Raw genomic sequence first — 18,116 nt, 5'->3', positions numbered from 1 at the left:
AACTGTACTGATTACTAACAGAAACCATTCTTCTTTATATACACGAGCCATTCATGTGGAGGCTGGAAAAGAATACCCAAGCAGGATTGATATAATCTGGTAAAAGAAAATTACAGAGGTCAAGATTATTGTAAAGGCAAGCCGAAAGCCTTGTTTTGAGTTCCACAACAGCAGTTGACTGGCTGGAATAAGTCTACTCCACAGCTGAGGAGTGGAACAACTGAGACAGCTAGACAGTAAGGAGCTTCCCCTCATAACTTTAATTCCGCTAAGAGCATTGTTCAGAGAAGATGCTGACCTTGAACCTTGTTGGACAAACATAATCAGGAAAGCAATATGTTAATACAAACAACTACAATGAAGACAACAATATTATCTGTTACTACTACTACTTTTTCCATTATCACTCTCGCCACTCTTACTACTGCTGCTGCTACTACTACTACTACTACTACTACTATTATTACCACGACTCGTATTACCACCACCACCACTACCACCACCACCATTACTACTACTACTACTACTACTATCATCACTACCACAACTCGTACTACCACTACTACTAATACTAATACTAATACTACTAATACTACTACTGTTGTTGTTGTTGCTGCTGCTGTTGCTGCTGCTGCTGTCATCACTATTAACTACTGTTACTAAAAAAACAAACAAACAAGATAACCACCACCACCACCACCACCACCAACAACAACAACAACAACAACAACAACAACAACAACAACAACAACATTGACAACAGTAACATTAACAACAACGCCAACAACAACAACAACAACAACAACAACAACAACAACAATAAAATCAACCGCACTCCCACAGTTAATTGCTTATAGTGACCAGACTTAAAAACAGAAAAGATTTTGCTCTGTGAAACGAGGCACATAACTAGTGACACGCCGCACGCGCCCGCCTTCACTAGGCATGCCTACTTGTTTGCCTTGGGCCCCGCGACGCACAGGTCCACGGTGGCGCGACCTTCCTCAAGCAAAAAAAGATTGTGGAGGTGGAATTCCCTTGGCACAATATATATTCTTCCTGTATCCCACCAACACATCAGGTCCCTTGTACCATGTGCCTGCAAGACGACAGGGGCCCGAGTATATGATGGTGCATATGCATGAAAATAAGATGATGCAAGAAGAGGAGAGGAAAAATTGTTATTCCTTGTTGCCCTTGGTTTTGTTTTTGCTATTATGGGTATCACTTTAGTAGTAGTAGTAGTAGTAGTAATAATGCTAATAGTAGTAGTATTAGCAGTAGTAGAAGCAGAAGTAGTAGAAGTAGAAGTAGTAGCAAAAGTAGTAGCAGTTGTTGTTTTATCATTGTTGTTGTTGCCGTTGTTGTTGTTTTTCTATTGTTATCATCATCATCATCATCATCATTATTGCTATCATAAATATCATTGTTATCACTACTACTACTACTACTACTACTACTACTACTACTACTACTACTACTACTACTACTACTACTACTACTACTACTACTACTACTACTACTACTACTGCTACTACAGCTACTACTACTACTACTTTATACAATCATGTGTTTCCTTGAAATAATTTAGAACATACAGAAAGACAGACAGACAGACCGACAGACAGACAGACAGACAGACCGACAGACACAGATAGACAGGAAGAATTTTGTTATAGGACAGAAGGTTTAGTAGCTGTAGTGGTAATAACTGTGACGGCGTGAGTGACAGTAATGGTAATACTAACATAGGTTACAGTCACTGAAGTGACAATCATAGCTGTTTTATTAGCAGTAACATCAACATTGCCAATAGAAATGGTAGCTGAAGGAGAGGAGGAGGAGGAAGTACCAGAAGAGGAGGAGAATGAAACACAAGAGGAGGAGGAGTAAGAGGGAGAAGATAAAGTGCAGAGGGAGAAAAATGGAAGAGGCGAACCAGAGACACGAGAGTGAAGGGAGGACGTGAGAGGAAGAGGTCTTGGCTAGTGAAGAGGAAGAAAAGAATAAGTTCGTGTCGTGTAAATCAGTAAGTACAGGAGAGTAGAGTGGAGTTCAAGAGTAGTGTCATCATCAAAGACACAAAACTATAAGGATCTGCTTGTGAAGGAGATAGTCTTCTTTTTCTTATTTTCTTAGCTTTTCACTAAACGCTTCTGCTAATAGAGAAATTGGATGCCGGGCACTGATTAGGTTAGCGTGTGTGTGTGAGGGGAAAGAATGTCAGCTTGAATGAGTGAATGAGGGTCACGAGAGGACGCCTTTCTTCCTCTGGTTTCACAAGATGCACTTTAACAGTAACCCTACACTCACCTCCCTGCCTCGTACACTTCCCTGCCTGCGTGCCTGCCTCCCCATCCTCCTTTCCTCCCTCCTCTCCCTGCCTCATTCTCGCTTCCTCGTTCCTTCTCTCTCCACTCATTCCCTCCCGGAGTGGCAACAACAGCAGCCATGTCAGAACAGATTCAGCTTTAATAAAAAAAAATCAGAATATCGGGAAGAAGATTTGTCCCTCCGTAAGCTGATGACACCGTTGGCAGAAAAATTAACCCTCACCCAACAATGGCTTCCCAAGATCATCCGATAAGCTTTTAATCCCGCGCGTCGAAACATTTATATGTTCTCGACATTCGTTGATGGCCCTTTTGACAGTCCTGTAATGGTTTGCCTTTTTTTCATCAGTTATTGTAACTACATTTACTCTGGACAGATAAAAGAGTTGTGTGGTGATTCATTTGTTCCTGGGACCTTTTAACCTTTTATAGGCGGCAGAATGCATTGCTTTGCGATGCATTCCATCAAGAAAAGTTATAACTACCTTTCGTCTTTCAGCTGAGCCGTGTCACGGTTGAGTGAAGAGATTCATGCTTTATTCATGGGGCATTTTAATTTTTCGTTTCCCGTACAATGTTTTATTTTGTTGTGCACTGCATTTCACGTTGACTCTACATTAGGAAAATTTGTAACAACACTTAGTCTTTGGAACGACGTCTCTAAAAGGAAAGAATGATGAATCATACTTTATTCCTCCAACCTTTCATCTTTCGCAGAATATCTTTTTTTTTTTTTTTTTAATATGTTGTAACTTAATAAAATGTTTAAAACGCAAGGCTTCGCGAGTCCCACTGAGGGCGCACACGTGTTGGGTGATCTGTTAAGGTAACCTGAGCATTGTCACGCACCTCAACCTTCGTAAGAAAGAAGCATTTATGATTCCTTCCATATTTTTTTTTCTTTTTTGTGGTATACAAGTTTATTTACCAACAGCTTATTTCAGTGCGTTTCCATTGGTTTTAATTTTGAGTTACTTGAACCATCGAGTTTATGCTAAAATGAAAATTGATCTTCAAGCTGACAACTCGTTCAAGCTTTCCACACATTTCAAAATAAATTAAGTTTATTCATTTAATTATTTATTTTCATATCGTCATCTTGCATTATTTATACTAATGTTTTCTCAGCTGTCATATCCTGCGAGGGAAACGGAAAACTTTTGCCTCATTATTCCGGTATATTTATTTATTTATTTACCCACATTAAGGTCGCCATTGAGGGGTGGCGAACAGCTGTGGGTGACGGCGAGCGACGGAGAGGGTGCCGTGTGTTGGTGTGCAAACATTTACCTTCGTTTTCCTTTCTCTTTGCAAAATGTGTGTGTGTCTGTGTGTGTGTGTGTGTGTGTGTGTGTGTGTGTGTGTGTGAGCATATATGTCTATACAGTATGTGTATTTACGAGTATGCATGCATTTACGTATCACAATTTCAACACATAAATCTAAAGAGTTACACCGTACAAGTCAAAAGAAAAACTAGAGCAGCAAAACAGTATTATAGTATTCAAACACAGTATTCACTTGCACATTCACCCCTTTATTCCACGCCATCAAGACAAGCTGTTACTAGTGAGTCAGAGCGAGGGTAAAACAGAGGCTGGCTGCTGTATGCCTGAAGCAAAGGGGGCCAGGCAAAGCCATACACTCTTTTCCAGCGTTTGGACCTGATTATGTGCCTCATCTAACTGTGTATTGTTTGTCGTTTGTCGGGAAGTGTTCCGATGTGTAGCGGTTCAGCGTGCGCGAACGTCCGCTGAATGTGTAATTTTTGAAAGGCTTCGTGAGTCGTGTTCTCGCTTAATGGTCGTGTGGTGTGCCTGGTCTCTCTTCCAACCACATTTTCAACACTTTAAACCTTCTAAGAAAATTCAGGTAAATTATAATGCAAGAGAGTGTCTGGTCGTGTTCGGAAAAGATATGCGAGTATGTATGTAAAAATTATTAAAGTTTAGGCTGCAGGAGCAAAACCAAACTTGTTGTGTATTTTCTTTTCGGCATGTGGAAAAGTAAAGCAGCTGAAGATATTTCTTGCTCCAAAGACTGGAAATTATGCTTTTCCTTTAAAACAAAACTTAATAAATGTATACATAAATAAATTTGCGGTATTATGTTTAGGGACATTAATATGAATATTGAAATTGAAACCAGAGTAATTTCTAAACATAAATTGTTTTTTTTTTTCTTACTCACCAGCGGCTACGCTGACTGGCAACAGGTCCTGGTGGGTCAGCTGGCGGTGGCTGGGTCAGCACCGCCCCTTCCAACAGCAGGGCGTCAGCACAGGCACAGCTGCCCCCACACACCACACACAGCCCTCTGACACGCCGATATTTTTTTCTTTTGTTATTTTCAAAAGCAAGTATATTATATAACGTTTTCCAGAGCAACACTGTTTTGTCACACAATTATTAAATATTGAGCACGGACGCAGCAATGAGCACCGTCGGACTTCCACTGAGCGCGCCGCCAGCCAGCCTACTCGGTGCGGCAGCCGGGAAGGGAGTGAGGCTCCGCTCGGGGTGCGACGCTGTCTACCTCAGTCACCTCTTCGACGCAGGGTGGCGAGGAGTTGCGCCCCCACGGCCTCGACCACTGAGAGAACAGCTGTTTGTTTTACCATCCGTATATTAAACAAACTTTTCTCATATTTGTTTTATCTTAAACTCTTACATTGCCGTCGCTCACTAGAATTTCTCTTTAACGCTAAAGAATACCCATTCCTTTCTCTATTTAGGTCTTTATAGACTAATTCCCACCCACACAACAGTTTGGCGAACATTGACTTTGCATGACTGTATTATGAGTCCCTCGCCCTCGCTCGCAACCAGCCCGGCCACCCGCCAAATGGCTTCTGATTGAATACTCCCGCCGTTGTCCTGGGCGCGAACGTTGTGAGGGGCCAGAAATTTAATCATGTCAACTTAGTCGCAGTGCATCCCTGAGGGAAGACTAATGGACGTGGAGAGCAGCATCACTGGTCTGGGCTGGTCCCCGTGCTAACGAGGCACGACCCTGGCTTACGGTCCTCGCGCCAAGTCGCCAGCGTGATGCGTACCAGTTGTCCTGTAGCTGATGGGACGCCAGTATCATCAGGCCGGGAGATGAACTAGTAGTAACTCCAACAATACAATAGTAATGTGACGTCCCCAGCACACAACACTCTATCCTGAACCAAATGCATACAGTCCTCGTCTATTGCGTCCCGGCCTTCGGTCATCGTGTAGGTCTTTAGTCATTACCAGAGTTCGACTATCAGTGTACAGTTGTTCCGAGCACTGATGTCACAAATTCCAGTAGAACATTTAATATAGTATGGCATCAGTACTATGGACATGTGTATGTAAAAATGCAGTGGGGACGTTGTCTTTCATGTTAATTCACCATTGATGTATTTAAAGCGATGCAGAGTAGATGTTTTAGTGGATATGTTTTAGTTTGTTTGTAGGGTGACCTTTAACATTCAGCACTCAGTTCACTCTGGAACTGTACACTCACGCACCGCCATACTCGAACCTACACCCCATTCGCCCTCCGTGCGACATCACGTCGCCCTCCTCTCCCATCGATTCCTCCCCTCACCAGTTCATTCCTGTCCACCCCACCCTCATTTCGTCACTTCAGCCTTTTCTCATCTCTCCAGCAACTGTTTCCTCTCTCCCACCACATCTATTACAACTTGCCAGGGCAGTATTCACCGTCAAGGCGTTCACTTGTTACTCCTGCCAATTCATTTTGATTTTCTTTACTGTATTGTGTTTGCGATCTTCTCAGTTATTATTCGTTATTTGTCACTTTTATCATGGCTTAGTCTTATAAAAAGAGATGTATGACGTTTTACAAATGTAAGAGCTTCGCAGGTCAGTGTTGTAATATTTGACACTCGACGTGCTAGAATTAAATATGTTTTGGACTCGTGCTAGAATTGTAGTAATCTATATTTAAATAAACGCAGTAAAAAATATATTAAAGTTCAACTCTGAACTAACGCTTTTCCAGCATGTATTCAGTGTGTTCACAATAGAGTGTCACAAGCCACACTCGTGAGCCAAAACGCTGCCTGCAGGTCATATGTCAGACTTTGGCTGCACAGTTATTTGATATATTTTCCTTTGTAGATCGTGTGGGCGATATGCTGCACCAAAAGACCAAAGGAATCGCGCCGCCCGATGATGTAAGTGTTATTCTGTTTTATTTAGTCGAGATTTCATGCTAAGCTTAGATCACAGAAAGAGGAAAAAGAAAAACTGAACTCACGGAAAAGTAAACTCATTCTTATTCTGCCTCGCTCTTGTGTTACCAAGCGTACAGCGTGTTTTTCAGGCCCATATATTCTCTTACTCGGATAGGCAATAATTTTCACGAAAAGAGTAAGTCTTTCAAGGTCATTCCCCCGTGGCCAATGATGTAAAGAGGCGCGTGATGGGGCCGCGTGTGGTCCATTACTGGATCGTGCATGATTGATCGGCCGCCGCCGTGCATGGCTGAGCAGCGGCTCGTGCACGGCCCACCGGACGCGTAATGAAGAATCTTGCGTCTGAAGCTTCAGCAACATTCAAGCAGCATTTTCTCTGAGGCAACCAAGTAAATTGTTTCGCGAGTTTTGTGCTTGCGGAAATGAAAGACTGGTGAGACACGCGTATTGGGTCTGTTGTCTTCATCCTGCTGCCCTCATCCCACCACGAAGCAAGAACCAGTGGACGTCCATTCCCTTAGTGAAGAAAGGAACAAACTCCATTACAGAATCGGGAAGAAGAAAGGCATTCACAAGTTCTGTAGCAAATGAAAGTCGCCAAGAAGAATGAATCGCATAACTTGGAAAGAAATATGGCTAAATAACACGTGCCCTCACCTGGCGCCTGGAGCGACATTCTGGCATGGAGGAGGGTGAGGGCGGACCTGTGTACCCGAGTGTATGCCCCTTGGCGGTATTGTGTAGCGTTCTGTTCTGTGCGCGAGGCCTCTGTTACGATATTACATCCTTGTCAGGGGAGTGAAGTGCAAAAAAAGAAAGTTTGAATATGTGTGTGTGTGTGTGTGTGTGTGTGTGTGTGTGTTTTGATATACAGTGCGAGGGTTTTGTTGAGCTATATGTTTGAAAATATCCGATTTCTGTGTGTGTGTGTGTGTGTGTGTGTGTGTGTGTGTGTGTGTGTGTGTGTGTGTGTGTGTGTGTGTGTGTGTGTGTTCGTCCGTCTGTTTTGCTTTTCTGGTTCTCTCTGTCTATTTAGTTTCCCTTCAGTAATTAATACTTGGGCTTAGAATTTAATTGTGGCTATTCAGAGAGAGAGAGAGAGAGAGAGAGAGAGAGAGAGAGAGAGAGAGAGAGAGAGAGAGAGAGAGAGAGAGAGAGAGAGAGACTCAGTCAAATACGTACTCCTAAGAAATTTGTATTCATTCTTTTACTTGCGTATGCTTGCGTGCGTGTATGTGTGCGTGCAGGAATGTAGTGTCTGTACCCTCACTAGTAAGAATGAGCCATGGTGCAGTACAGTTATCGTAAAGGCATCGGTTTATGTACTTTTATGCAAGAGGTTTTTACGACAGAATACGAATGTATCTTTAGGGAAGGGTTGCTCTCCTTATTCTTCTTTGTGCCTAATGGAGTGCCGGTGCTTTGCTGTATTTATTGTCCTTATCTTCTCTCTGCATTTTATCGTCTTACTTATTCTGGTTTCCGTACGTCACCTGCTTATCTGTCGTGGTCTTGCATTTGAACATCTATTTTTTAAGGATAAGGAAACTTCAGTCTACTATGGTTTTCGTAATTCATAAGACACATTACAAGGGTAGAACAAATACCACTCGTTGGTCTGTAGCGAGTGTGTAAACTTCCTGCCAAACATTACGAGTGAAACTAATATACATTTTCAATCAACTCTAGTTTTCGTAATTTTAGGTGACCCAAGACTACAATATTACGAAATAGAAAACACTAGGAGACTTGTAGATACAGAGTTACAGAGTTACTGCCAGATACTTGCAATTGAAGTGGCAATGTTGCTCGATGGTAGATTCAGATTAACTCTGAATCTCTACTCTAGTTCTTGTAATTCAAGAAACGTAAGGTTAAAGAAGAACAGATACCGGGAGAAGTGATGGTGTATAAGAGATGTATACAGTTACTGTCAACATTTGAGATCGAACTAAGATTTCCTTTCGAGGGTAAAAGATTGATTAATCTACAGTCCGTAATTCAGCAGGTATACGTTTACAAGAGAATATACAGGAGATTGTTGGTCTTGTAACAATTTTTTTTTAAATATTGTCAAACACAATCGAAATAGGATTTTCCTTCTTGGATAAAGACAAATTAATCTACTCTAGTGTTCGTTACACAACAGACTCAAGACTACAAAATTACAACGAATACCATGACACTTACCGATATATAACAAGGCTGCCTGAGGTACATGCCTCTACAAGTAAATCACGTGTAGTAGAAAATGATAAAGTAAAGCAAGAGAGAAATTGAGAAAATGATGAACTCCCACCTCTGTTGGCATGTTTTTGGAAAGTACCTCATCCTTCAAACTAATACCTACTTGAATTATATTGATTTACCCGTAAGCAGACCGAAAATAGAATATGTTATTTTCTCCTCGGCTACTCACTGCGCCTCCCACTTCCTCGTCGCCCTCCATCACGCGTCTCGTGCAGCGGCGGGGATGAGGGAATTATGGACAACGTGAAGTGCCCATGAAGGGGGGAGAGAAAAAGGAAAATTTATGGCCTTCATCACACTAAGAGCACGGGTCATGTTTTGTCTTGTCCAGCTCGCAGTAATATGTATAATGTGTGTGTGTGTGTGTGTGTGTGTGTGTGTGTGTGTGTGTGTGTGTGTGTGTGTGTGTGGTAATTATTCTATTACTTCTCTACTACTGTCATTATTAAAAACATCAGTAACAGAAGCATCTTATTATTTTTCTCATCTTCCCCATTATCGTCTTCCTCTCCATTTCACCATGATCATCGTCTTCATTCATCCCTTTCTCCTTTTTGGTTCCTGTCCTTACTCCGGACTTTAAAAGTAAACACACGGAAACTTAACAAACGACCCCTTTTATTGACACTTGAATTATAGCACGATCCAATGCGACACAAGGCAAAGCATCGATAACTGAGAGAAGCTACAACGGTAATCTAGTGGCATCATATTTCACCGTCTTTATGGTACTCTTTTTTTTTCGTTGCCAGAAAGATAAGTACCCACGAGTAAAGAAGTAGGAAGGGACCCGTAACGTCTCACTACAAAGATGTGCCGGCCATTCCAGCTGACAGGTGGTACTTTGGCTCTGAGGAAAGAAAAGTTGGCATCCTTGACCCATTCCGTTTTTCGTCTCCTAACAGTTTGGAGAAGCCGAGTGTCGAAAAACTGTGTGTCACAGTAACGAAATGAGGCGTCGTCTTGTGTGGAAAGTGTGCTTGATGATATTTTCTCTCTCTCTCTCTCTCTCTCTCTCTCTCTCTCTCTCTCTCTCTCTCTCTCTCTCTCTCTCTCTCTCTCTCTCTCTCTCTCTCTCTCTCTCTCTCTCTCTCTCTCTCTCTCTCTCTCCATTTTTACCTTTCTGTGAGAAGGGAAAAAGTAATAGCTATTAATATATAAACACATACTTCGATTTATATACACATACACATATTCGTAGAACTCCTTAATAACTCCATCTTCATATTCTTTATCCGCTTGAGGACGGAGAGCAGAAAGAAAGACGAAGAAACTGTGCTAGATGTATGAGTATAAACATAAAGGAACACATCACTACGAGACGTACACAAAACAGACTTACTTTAGTCTCCATGTCTTCATCTAACTCTCCCACAGTCACCACAACCACGAGCTTGGCGAGTCCTAATGATCTTAGCTCTTGCTGGGGGTCGACCTCTAAGAGACGAGGCAACAACGGGAATTCTTGTTGTTCCCCGCATTCTTATAATCCCACGTACATTTTTTATCTTGTTTTTTTTTTTTTTATGATTTTTACTGTTTTTGCTTTGTCCTTTATCTGCTTTCCTACAGACCCCTCATCCTTTTTTTTTTTTTTTAACTTCAGTGAGTTTCTCTTCACATCGTTTTTGTCTTTTCATGCCAGAAGCCTTTCAGTTTCTTAGTACAATAGTGGTGTATGTGTGTGTGTGTGTGTGGGTGGGTGTGTGTGTGTGTGTGTGGGTGGGTGGGTGTGTGTGATTGTGTGCGTGTCTCCTCCGTGAACATGATTATACCACCTTGGTCTTTTTTTTTTTTTTACGCAAGATGGTCACTGGCTAAGGGAGACAAAAAAAGAGAAAGAAAAATCGCACTGAAGTGCCAGTCCCAAAAGAGATGTCAAAAGAATCATCGAAATTTGAAGGATAAGAGTCTTGAAACCTCCCTCTTGAAAGAGTTCAAGTCATAGAAAGAAGAAAATACAGAAGCAGGCAGGGATTTCCAGACTTTACCAGGGAAAGGGATGAATGATTGAGAATACTGGTAAATTCTTGCATTAAAGAGGTGGACAGAATAGGGATGAGGGAAAGAAGAAAGTTTTGTGCAACGAAGCCGCAGGAGGAGGGGAGGCATGCAGTTAGCAAGATCAGAAGAGTAGTTAGCATGAAAATAGTGGTAGAAGATAGCAAGGGATGTAACATTGCGGCGATGAGAAAGAGGCTGAAGACAGTCTTCAGTCTTCAGTCTTCAGTCAGAAGATGAGAAAGAGGCTGAAGGAGGAGAGGAGTTGATAAGGCGAAAAGTTTTTGATTCCATCCTGTCTAAAATAGCAGTATGAGTTGAGCCCCTCCGCCATACATGTGAAGCATACTCCATACATAGGTAGATGAGGCCCCTGTGCAGAGTTAGCAGCTGGGTGGGGGAGGAGGGGAGAGAAAAACTGGCGGTGGGGATTCAGAACACTTAACTTCATACAAGGTGTTTTAGCTAGAGATGAGATGTGAAGTTTCCAGTTAAGATTATAAGTAAAGAACAAAGCAAGGATGTTCTGTGTAGAAGAGGGGGACAATTGAGTGTCATTGAAGAAAAGGGGGTAGTTGTCTGGAAGGTTGTGTCGAGTTGATAGATGGAGGGACTAAGTTTTTGAGGCATTGAAGTTTGCTCTACTTCAATCAGAAATTTTAGAGAGACCCGAAGCCAGGTGTTTAGTGGCTTCCCTGCGTGAACTGTTTCTTTCCTGAAGGGTTGGACGTCTACGAAAAGAGGTGGAAAAGTGCACAGTAGTATCATCAGCGTAGGAGTGGATTGGACAAGAAGCTTAGTTTAGAACGCCATTGATAAATAATAGGAAGAGAGTGGGTGACAGGATAGAACCCAGAGGAACACGACTGTTAATAGATTAAGGAGAAGAATAGTGACCGTCTTCCACAACAGCAATAAAACGGTCAGAAAGGAAACTTGAGATGAAGTTACAGAGAGAAGGATAGAAGCCGTAGGAAGATAGTGTGGAGATCAAAGCTTTGTGCCAGACTTTATTAAAAGTTTTTGATATGTTTAAAGCAACAGCAAAAGTTTCACCAAAATCTCTAAAAGCGGATGACCAAGACTCAGTAAGCAAATCCAGAAGAGCAGCCTTGACGGAACCCATACTGGCGATGAGATAGAAGGCTGTGAAGTGGAAGATGTTTAAGAATCTTTCTGTTGAGGATAAATTTTAAAAATTTAGTCAGAAAATTAAAGCAATAGGACGGTAGATTGAGGGATTAGAACGGTCATCCTTTTTAGGAACAGGCTGAATGTAAGCAAACTTCCAGCAAGGAGGAAAGGTAGATGTTGATAGGCAGAGTTGAAAGAGTTTGATTAGGCAAGGTGCAAGCACGAGGCACAGTTTCGAAGAACAATAGGAGGGACCCCATCAGGTCCATAAGCCTTCTGAGGATTTAGTCCAGCGAGGGCATGGAAACCATCTCTGTGAAGGATTTTAATAGGTAGCATGAAGTAGTCAGAAGGTGGAGGAGAGGGAGGAACAAGCTTTGAATCGTCCAAGGTAGATTTTTTTTAGCAAAGGTTTGAGCGAAGAGTTCAGCTTTAGAGATACATGAGACAGCAGTGGTGCCATCAGGTTGAAATGAAGGAGGAAAAAATGAAGAAGCAAAGTTATTGGAGATGTTTTTGGCTAGGTGCCAGAGATCACGAGTTAGATATTGAAAGATTTTGACACTTTCTATTAATGAAGGAGTTTCGGCTGGTTAGAGGACAGACTTGGCATGATTCCGGGCAGAAATATAAGGCGCATGAGAATAAGGTGATGGAAGGCTGAAGTACCTTTTGTGGGTCACCTCTCTATCGTGTATAGCACGAGGACAGGCTGTGTTAAAACAAGGTTTGGAAGGTTGAGGTCGAGAGAGAGAGAGAGAGAGAGAGAGAGAGAGAGAGAGAGAGAGAGAGAGAGAGAGAGAGAGAGAGAGAGAGAGAGAGAGAGAGAGAGAGAGAGAGAGAGAAGAATGTACGCCTCCTTGCCAGACACCATCACCTCTGTTATGCGATCGGCACACAGAGACGGGTCTCTGACACGGAAGCAGTAGTCATTCCTAGGAAAATCAGCATAATACCTCCTCAGGTCTCCCCAACTAGTACAGGCAAACCACCAGAGGCACCTCCTCTTTGGGGATCCTAAGGAGGAATTGGAGCGATAGCACAAGATACAGATATGAGATTGTGATAGGAGGAGCCCAACAGAGAAGAAAGGGTGACAGCATAAGCAGAAGGATTAGAGGTCAGGAAAAGATTAAGAATATTGGGGTATCCCCAATACGGTCAGAAATACGAGTAGGGTGTTGCACCAGTTGCTCTAGGTTGTGGAGGATAGCAAAGTTGAAGACTAGATCAGTGAAGCGAGAGGAAAGCCAAACCTGGTGGTGAGCAACGAAGTCTCCAAGAATGGAGATCTCCGCAAAAGGGAAGAGTCAGAATGTGCTCCACCTTGGAAATTAAGTAGTCAAAGAATTTTTCATAGTCAGAGGAGTTAGGTGAGAGGTATACAGCACAGATAAATTTAGTTTAAGAGTGGCTCTTATAGCCAGATGGTGGAAAACTCGGAATATTCAAGAGCGTTGGCACAAGAGTAGGTTAAGTCGTTGCGCACATAGACGTAACATCCAGATTTGGATTGAAAATGATGATAGAGAAAATAGGAGGGAACAGAAAAGGGGTTACTGTCAGTTGCCTCAAACACCTGTGTTTCATCGAGGAAAAAAAGATAAGGTTTAGTAGAGATGTGATGTTCTACAGATTGAAAATTAGATGAAAGACCGCAAATTTTACAGATATTAGTGAAGAAAAGTTGAGGAGGTGTCAAGAAACTTTGTCTGTTTCCTTACCTTCGACAAAATTTTAATTATCTCTTTTCTTCATTTTATACTTACGCAGGCGCGCGCGGGCGCAGTTAGTTTATTTTACTGACCATAGTAAGCACTACAGTCACCATCAGTTCATATATCACAACTTAGAAATATCTGTTTCACAATCTATCGTACATCTGCAGTCCATATTTTGTAACCGTACACCATTCTTATTCATATGTAAGAGGGACACTTCCATCATCTGATAAGAAAAAAGTCACAAAACTGCTCGACAATGCAAATCAGTTACATAAACAAACAGATAAAGATTAATGATATAATACCCCAGTGCAAGCCAGAATTATCCCCTCAGTTAGTTGCACATTTTTTTTATTGAGAACTTTGGTAATTCATGCGCACATAAATGTAGCGGATGCAAGTGTGGACAGTGCTCGTTGAACGGAAAATACAACTTGAAAGAAGAAACAGAGTTGATGCAAGTTGAGAGAGGTCTTGAGTATAATGCAGATAGCAAGTGTTGGATTGCTCGTTACCCATGGGTTAAAAACCCTGATAATCTTCCCAACAACTTTTCTTTTACTAATGCCAGGCTAATCAAATGAGAAAAGGTTAATCAAGCTAAGAGTTGAATACTCGCAAAGGTGTAATTAACAAATTATGCATATGGTTAACAGGGATGTTCCCAGAAAGTCAAGCAAATACAAAATAATTATGAAGGTCCGGTTCATTATATTCCTCACCATGAAGTCCACAGACCTCATTCAGCTTCTACTCCATTACGAAATGTATTTAATTCATCATCATCTTATCTTGGACATGTTCTTAATGACTATCAAGCTAAAGGTTCGGATATTGCTAATGATATGGTTGTCATATTGATGAGATATCGTCAGCTTGAACTAGCCTTTGCATTGGATATTAAGATGTATAGTTCTGTGAAAATATCAGAACTAGACCAACACACTCACAGATTTTTATGGAGGAATCAAGAGGTCAACAGAGAGCCTGACCATTATGTGCTCACCACAGTAACCTTTGGTGACAGGCCAAGTGGAATTATATCATTGTTGCCATTGCGTAAAATTGCAGAAATGAACAAATCCCATCCTACAGCTCTAGAGGTAATAGCTAGAAATTCTCATGTGGATGATTTGCTATCAAGCATGTCAACGGTTGATGAAGCCAAAAGAATAATTACTGAAACTGAGAACATTTTGAAGGAAGGAGGCTTCTAGGATATACACTGAATTATATCAGGTGAAACCAATGGGGATAGTGCACTAAAATTTTTAGATAGTAACAAGGGAATAATATTAGGCCTGAACTGGAACCCCAAAAGTGATTTATTCTTCTTTAAAATTAACGTAAATTTTCCAAGAAAGGGAGAAATATAAGGTTGACCCTCCCTTACAAAGACCTGAAATTGAAAATAAGTTTCCAGACATCTTAACCAGGAGGATGGTTCTCAGTCAAACTGCAGCTGTCTACGATCCCCTTGAGTTTGTTATACCCTTTACTCTAAGGGCTAAGCTGCTCATGTGAGAACTTGTGATGCTTAAGGTTTGCAGTTCAGGAAATAAAGAACAAATGTCTATCTGGGATGAGCCGATTTCTGAATGTATATACAATAGGTGGAAATAAATTTTTAAGGAAATGTATGATCATGAAACATTAACATTTTCCAGATTTGTGAAACCAGATAGAGCTGTTGACAATCTTGTTTTTGTTATTTTTGCTGATGTCAGTAATCTGGCTTATGGTGCATATGCATATTTGAAGTGGAAACTCAACAGTAATTATTATTCAAGTAAAATTAATATTTGATTGCAAAAAACAATTGCCCCCACTCGTCAACTTACTGTTCCCTGACTAGAATTATGTGGTGCTCTAATAGCTAGTCGACTGAGAACTATGATTGAGGAGGAGTTAGACATGGATATTGGTTCAGTCTTACACATCACTGATTCTGCCAATGTAAAGGCTCAGCTAAACAAAGAATCCAGTACATCTAATGAGGCAGAGATTCAGACTCGAACCAACCCTCAGGAATGATTTTGTATATTATCAGGTTATAATCCTGCAGACTTAACCACAAGACCTACACATTTCAGATCATTAGACTCTAATTTTTTATGGCAGAATGGTCCACCTTTTATGACTCTGCCTATTTGTGAATGGCCGATCAGCCAAACATGTAACTGTGAATTTCCTGACGTTGTATCAGCTCGTGCCTCAAATTATTCTTGCAAAGGTGAACTTAATGTGACTGATGTAAACAACTTGAGCAATTACAACAAACTATTGAGAGTCACAGCCAGGATCCTCAAAGAAATAGAAATGAGATCATTTATGAGAATTGGTTTATCTCTGTATGCGGATGATGTGGTTAAAGCAGAAATTGTATGGATAAGACACATTCAAACATTCAAGACCATCTGCCTGAGGACTGGGAATGTCGATATCGGAGGTCCGATTGTTAATGAAGACAGAGAGAAGTGTGTTGGCCAAAGGATAGCACATTGGCTTAAAGATAACAAGAATGCGAAATCATTCCTATTAATTCCTAAGAATCATCCATTTACCAGGTTGTATGTACAACCTGTGTAGCTCCATGAAATAGATCATGCCGATATAGAAGTTACCTTAGCAAAACTCCAGTCAAAGTTCTGGGTGCCTGGTGCACGTAAGCTTATAAGATCTATAATAGCTCAATGTGTGTCACTTGTCGCAAACTAGCAAAGAAATATAAAGAACAGTATATGGGTTAGTGCCCCCTTGAGAAGCTACAACCAGCACCTCTATTTTTCAATACTTCCATTGATTTGCTTGGTCTCCTTCCTGGTGAAAGATACTGTAAAGTGTCGTTCAAGGAAAAAGGTTTACGGAATAATATTCAACTAAATGGTGAGGCGAGCTATTTATCTAGATTTGGTGGAGGGCTATGACACAAGTTTTTTATCAACTTTGCATAGATTTGTCTCAATAACAGGATTCCCCAAAGGAATTCATTCTGATGGGGGCACTCAACTAGTTGCAGCTAATAAGGAATTAAGGGAATTGACCAAGAAATGGGATAAAAAAAACAAATCACAGATTTTGGCAGCAATTTTGAAATACAGTGGAGTTTCAACAAAGCAGTAGACGCCCCTTCAGAAAACTGATGCAGCGAATCCCTTATCAAATCAGTAAAGAGATGTATTGTCATGGCTGTTAATAATATTGTGCTATCTTTCAGTTAACTGCAAACAGCTTTATTTGAAATATGAAACTTGATGAATGGGCGGCCAATTGCTCTGAAACCCGGCTGTGACCCTAACCTGTGTAGCTACCTTTCCCCGAATGATCTGCTTTTGGGGCGAACTAGTATCAAAGTTCCTGCTGGACCGTGGGATGAGAATCCCAACTCAAAGGACAGTTTTGACCCCATTCAGACAGTAACATCCTTTTGGAGAAAATGGCAACTAGACTATTTTCCCACATTCATAATAAGGCAGAAATGGCACACACAATGTAGAAACTTAAGGTGAGGAGATATTGTACTTGTACAAGACAGTAATGTAGTAAAGGGTACTTGGAAGATGGCTGAAGTTGTCATAGCAACTCCTGGTAAAGATGGTAGAGTAAGAGATGTAACATTAAGATATAAAGCATTAAAACCAGGGCATCAGTATAAAAATAAACAAGACATGTTAATTAAGCGTTCTGCCCACAAAGTTGTTGTGTCATTTCCCGTGGAAGAATAAAATTGCAAATAAATTTTTGTTGGTGGCGGGAGTGTAAGATGTACATGTTATTTTATGTGTTAATTGTACTAACACTATGTAAGGCAGCTTAGGTTCGCGCTTGTTAAGAATTATGGGAGGCTTACGTGGCAAAGGCATTTTAGGAATCGTACGTGGCGACGCTCCACCTACCCACGTCTCAACACTCCACGCTGTGCCTTGAAGTGGGTTAGTAGTGAGCGGACTCGTGGACATTTCGTGGAGCTGTGCATTTCGTGGAGCTTATGGCAGGTACGAAAGTTGCTACCCAAGTTGTATCTGGATATTGGATTGTGCATTATGGATAAGATTTAGGTTAACTGTGTTCGTGACTGGCTGATTGGGTATGATTATATGGTGGTTACATGTGGTGCAGGTTGTGTAGAGTTGAAATTAGAGCAAGTTATTTATTTCAGGACATTGTCTGGTCAGCTATGAGTTATGGGTAGTGGATTCTAGATCGTGTTGTGTGTACAGGGGCGCCAAGGTGTAAGTAGGAATTATTAGCAGTTGTGCTTCTCATGTTGTATAATATTACAAATCCAATGTGTTGTTGAATTATGTATATGTATTGTTTGTCTGGTGGTAATGAAACTGTGCTTGCAGGCTGAATGTTACTAAATAAGACATCACCTGGGTCTTGGCGAATTTACTGGTCCACGCTACAGGTTTAACACATCCACTGTCAATGAGTGACCATCCATGGCTCATTGCGCGTTCTCCCAAGTGATGGACACGA

General features: G+C 41.3%; 1 protein-coding gene across 1 annotated transcript in view; it reads left to right on the top strand.

The window, feature by feature from the left end:
• The first annotated feature begins 5,645 nt into the window (after positions 1-5,645).
• LOC135109356 (probable methyltransferase-like protein 24) overlaps positions 5,646-18,116 on the top strand; it is a 143,897-nt gene continuing 131,426 nt past the window's right edge. The window contains exons 1-2 of the mRNA XM_064020746.1: positions 5,646-5,669; positions 6,355-6,504. Of these exons, the coding sequence (XP_063876816.1) occupies positions 5,646-5,669; positions 6,355-6,504 (174 nt within the window). The remainder of the gene's footprint in view (positions 5,670-6,354; positions 6,505-18,116) is intronic.

The sequence above is a fragment of the Scylla paramamosain genome, chromosome 18 (assembly GCF_035594125.1).
Source record: "Scylla paramamosain isolate STU-SP2022 chromosome 18, ASM3559412v1, whole genome shotgun sequence".
Classification (NCBI taxonomy): domain Eukaryota; kingdom Metazoa; phylum Arthropoda; class Malacostraca; order Decapoda; family Portunidae; genus Scylla; species Scylla paramamosain.
Note: the sequence above shows the minus strand (reverse complement) of the source record. Positions and strands in the feature narration are given on the sequence as shown.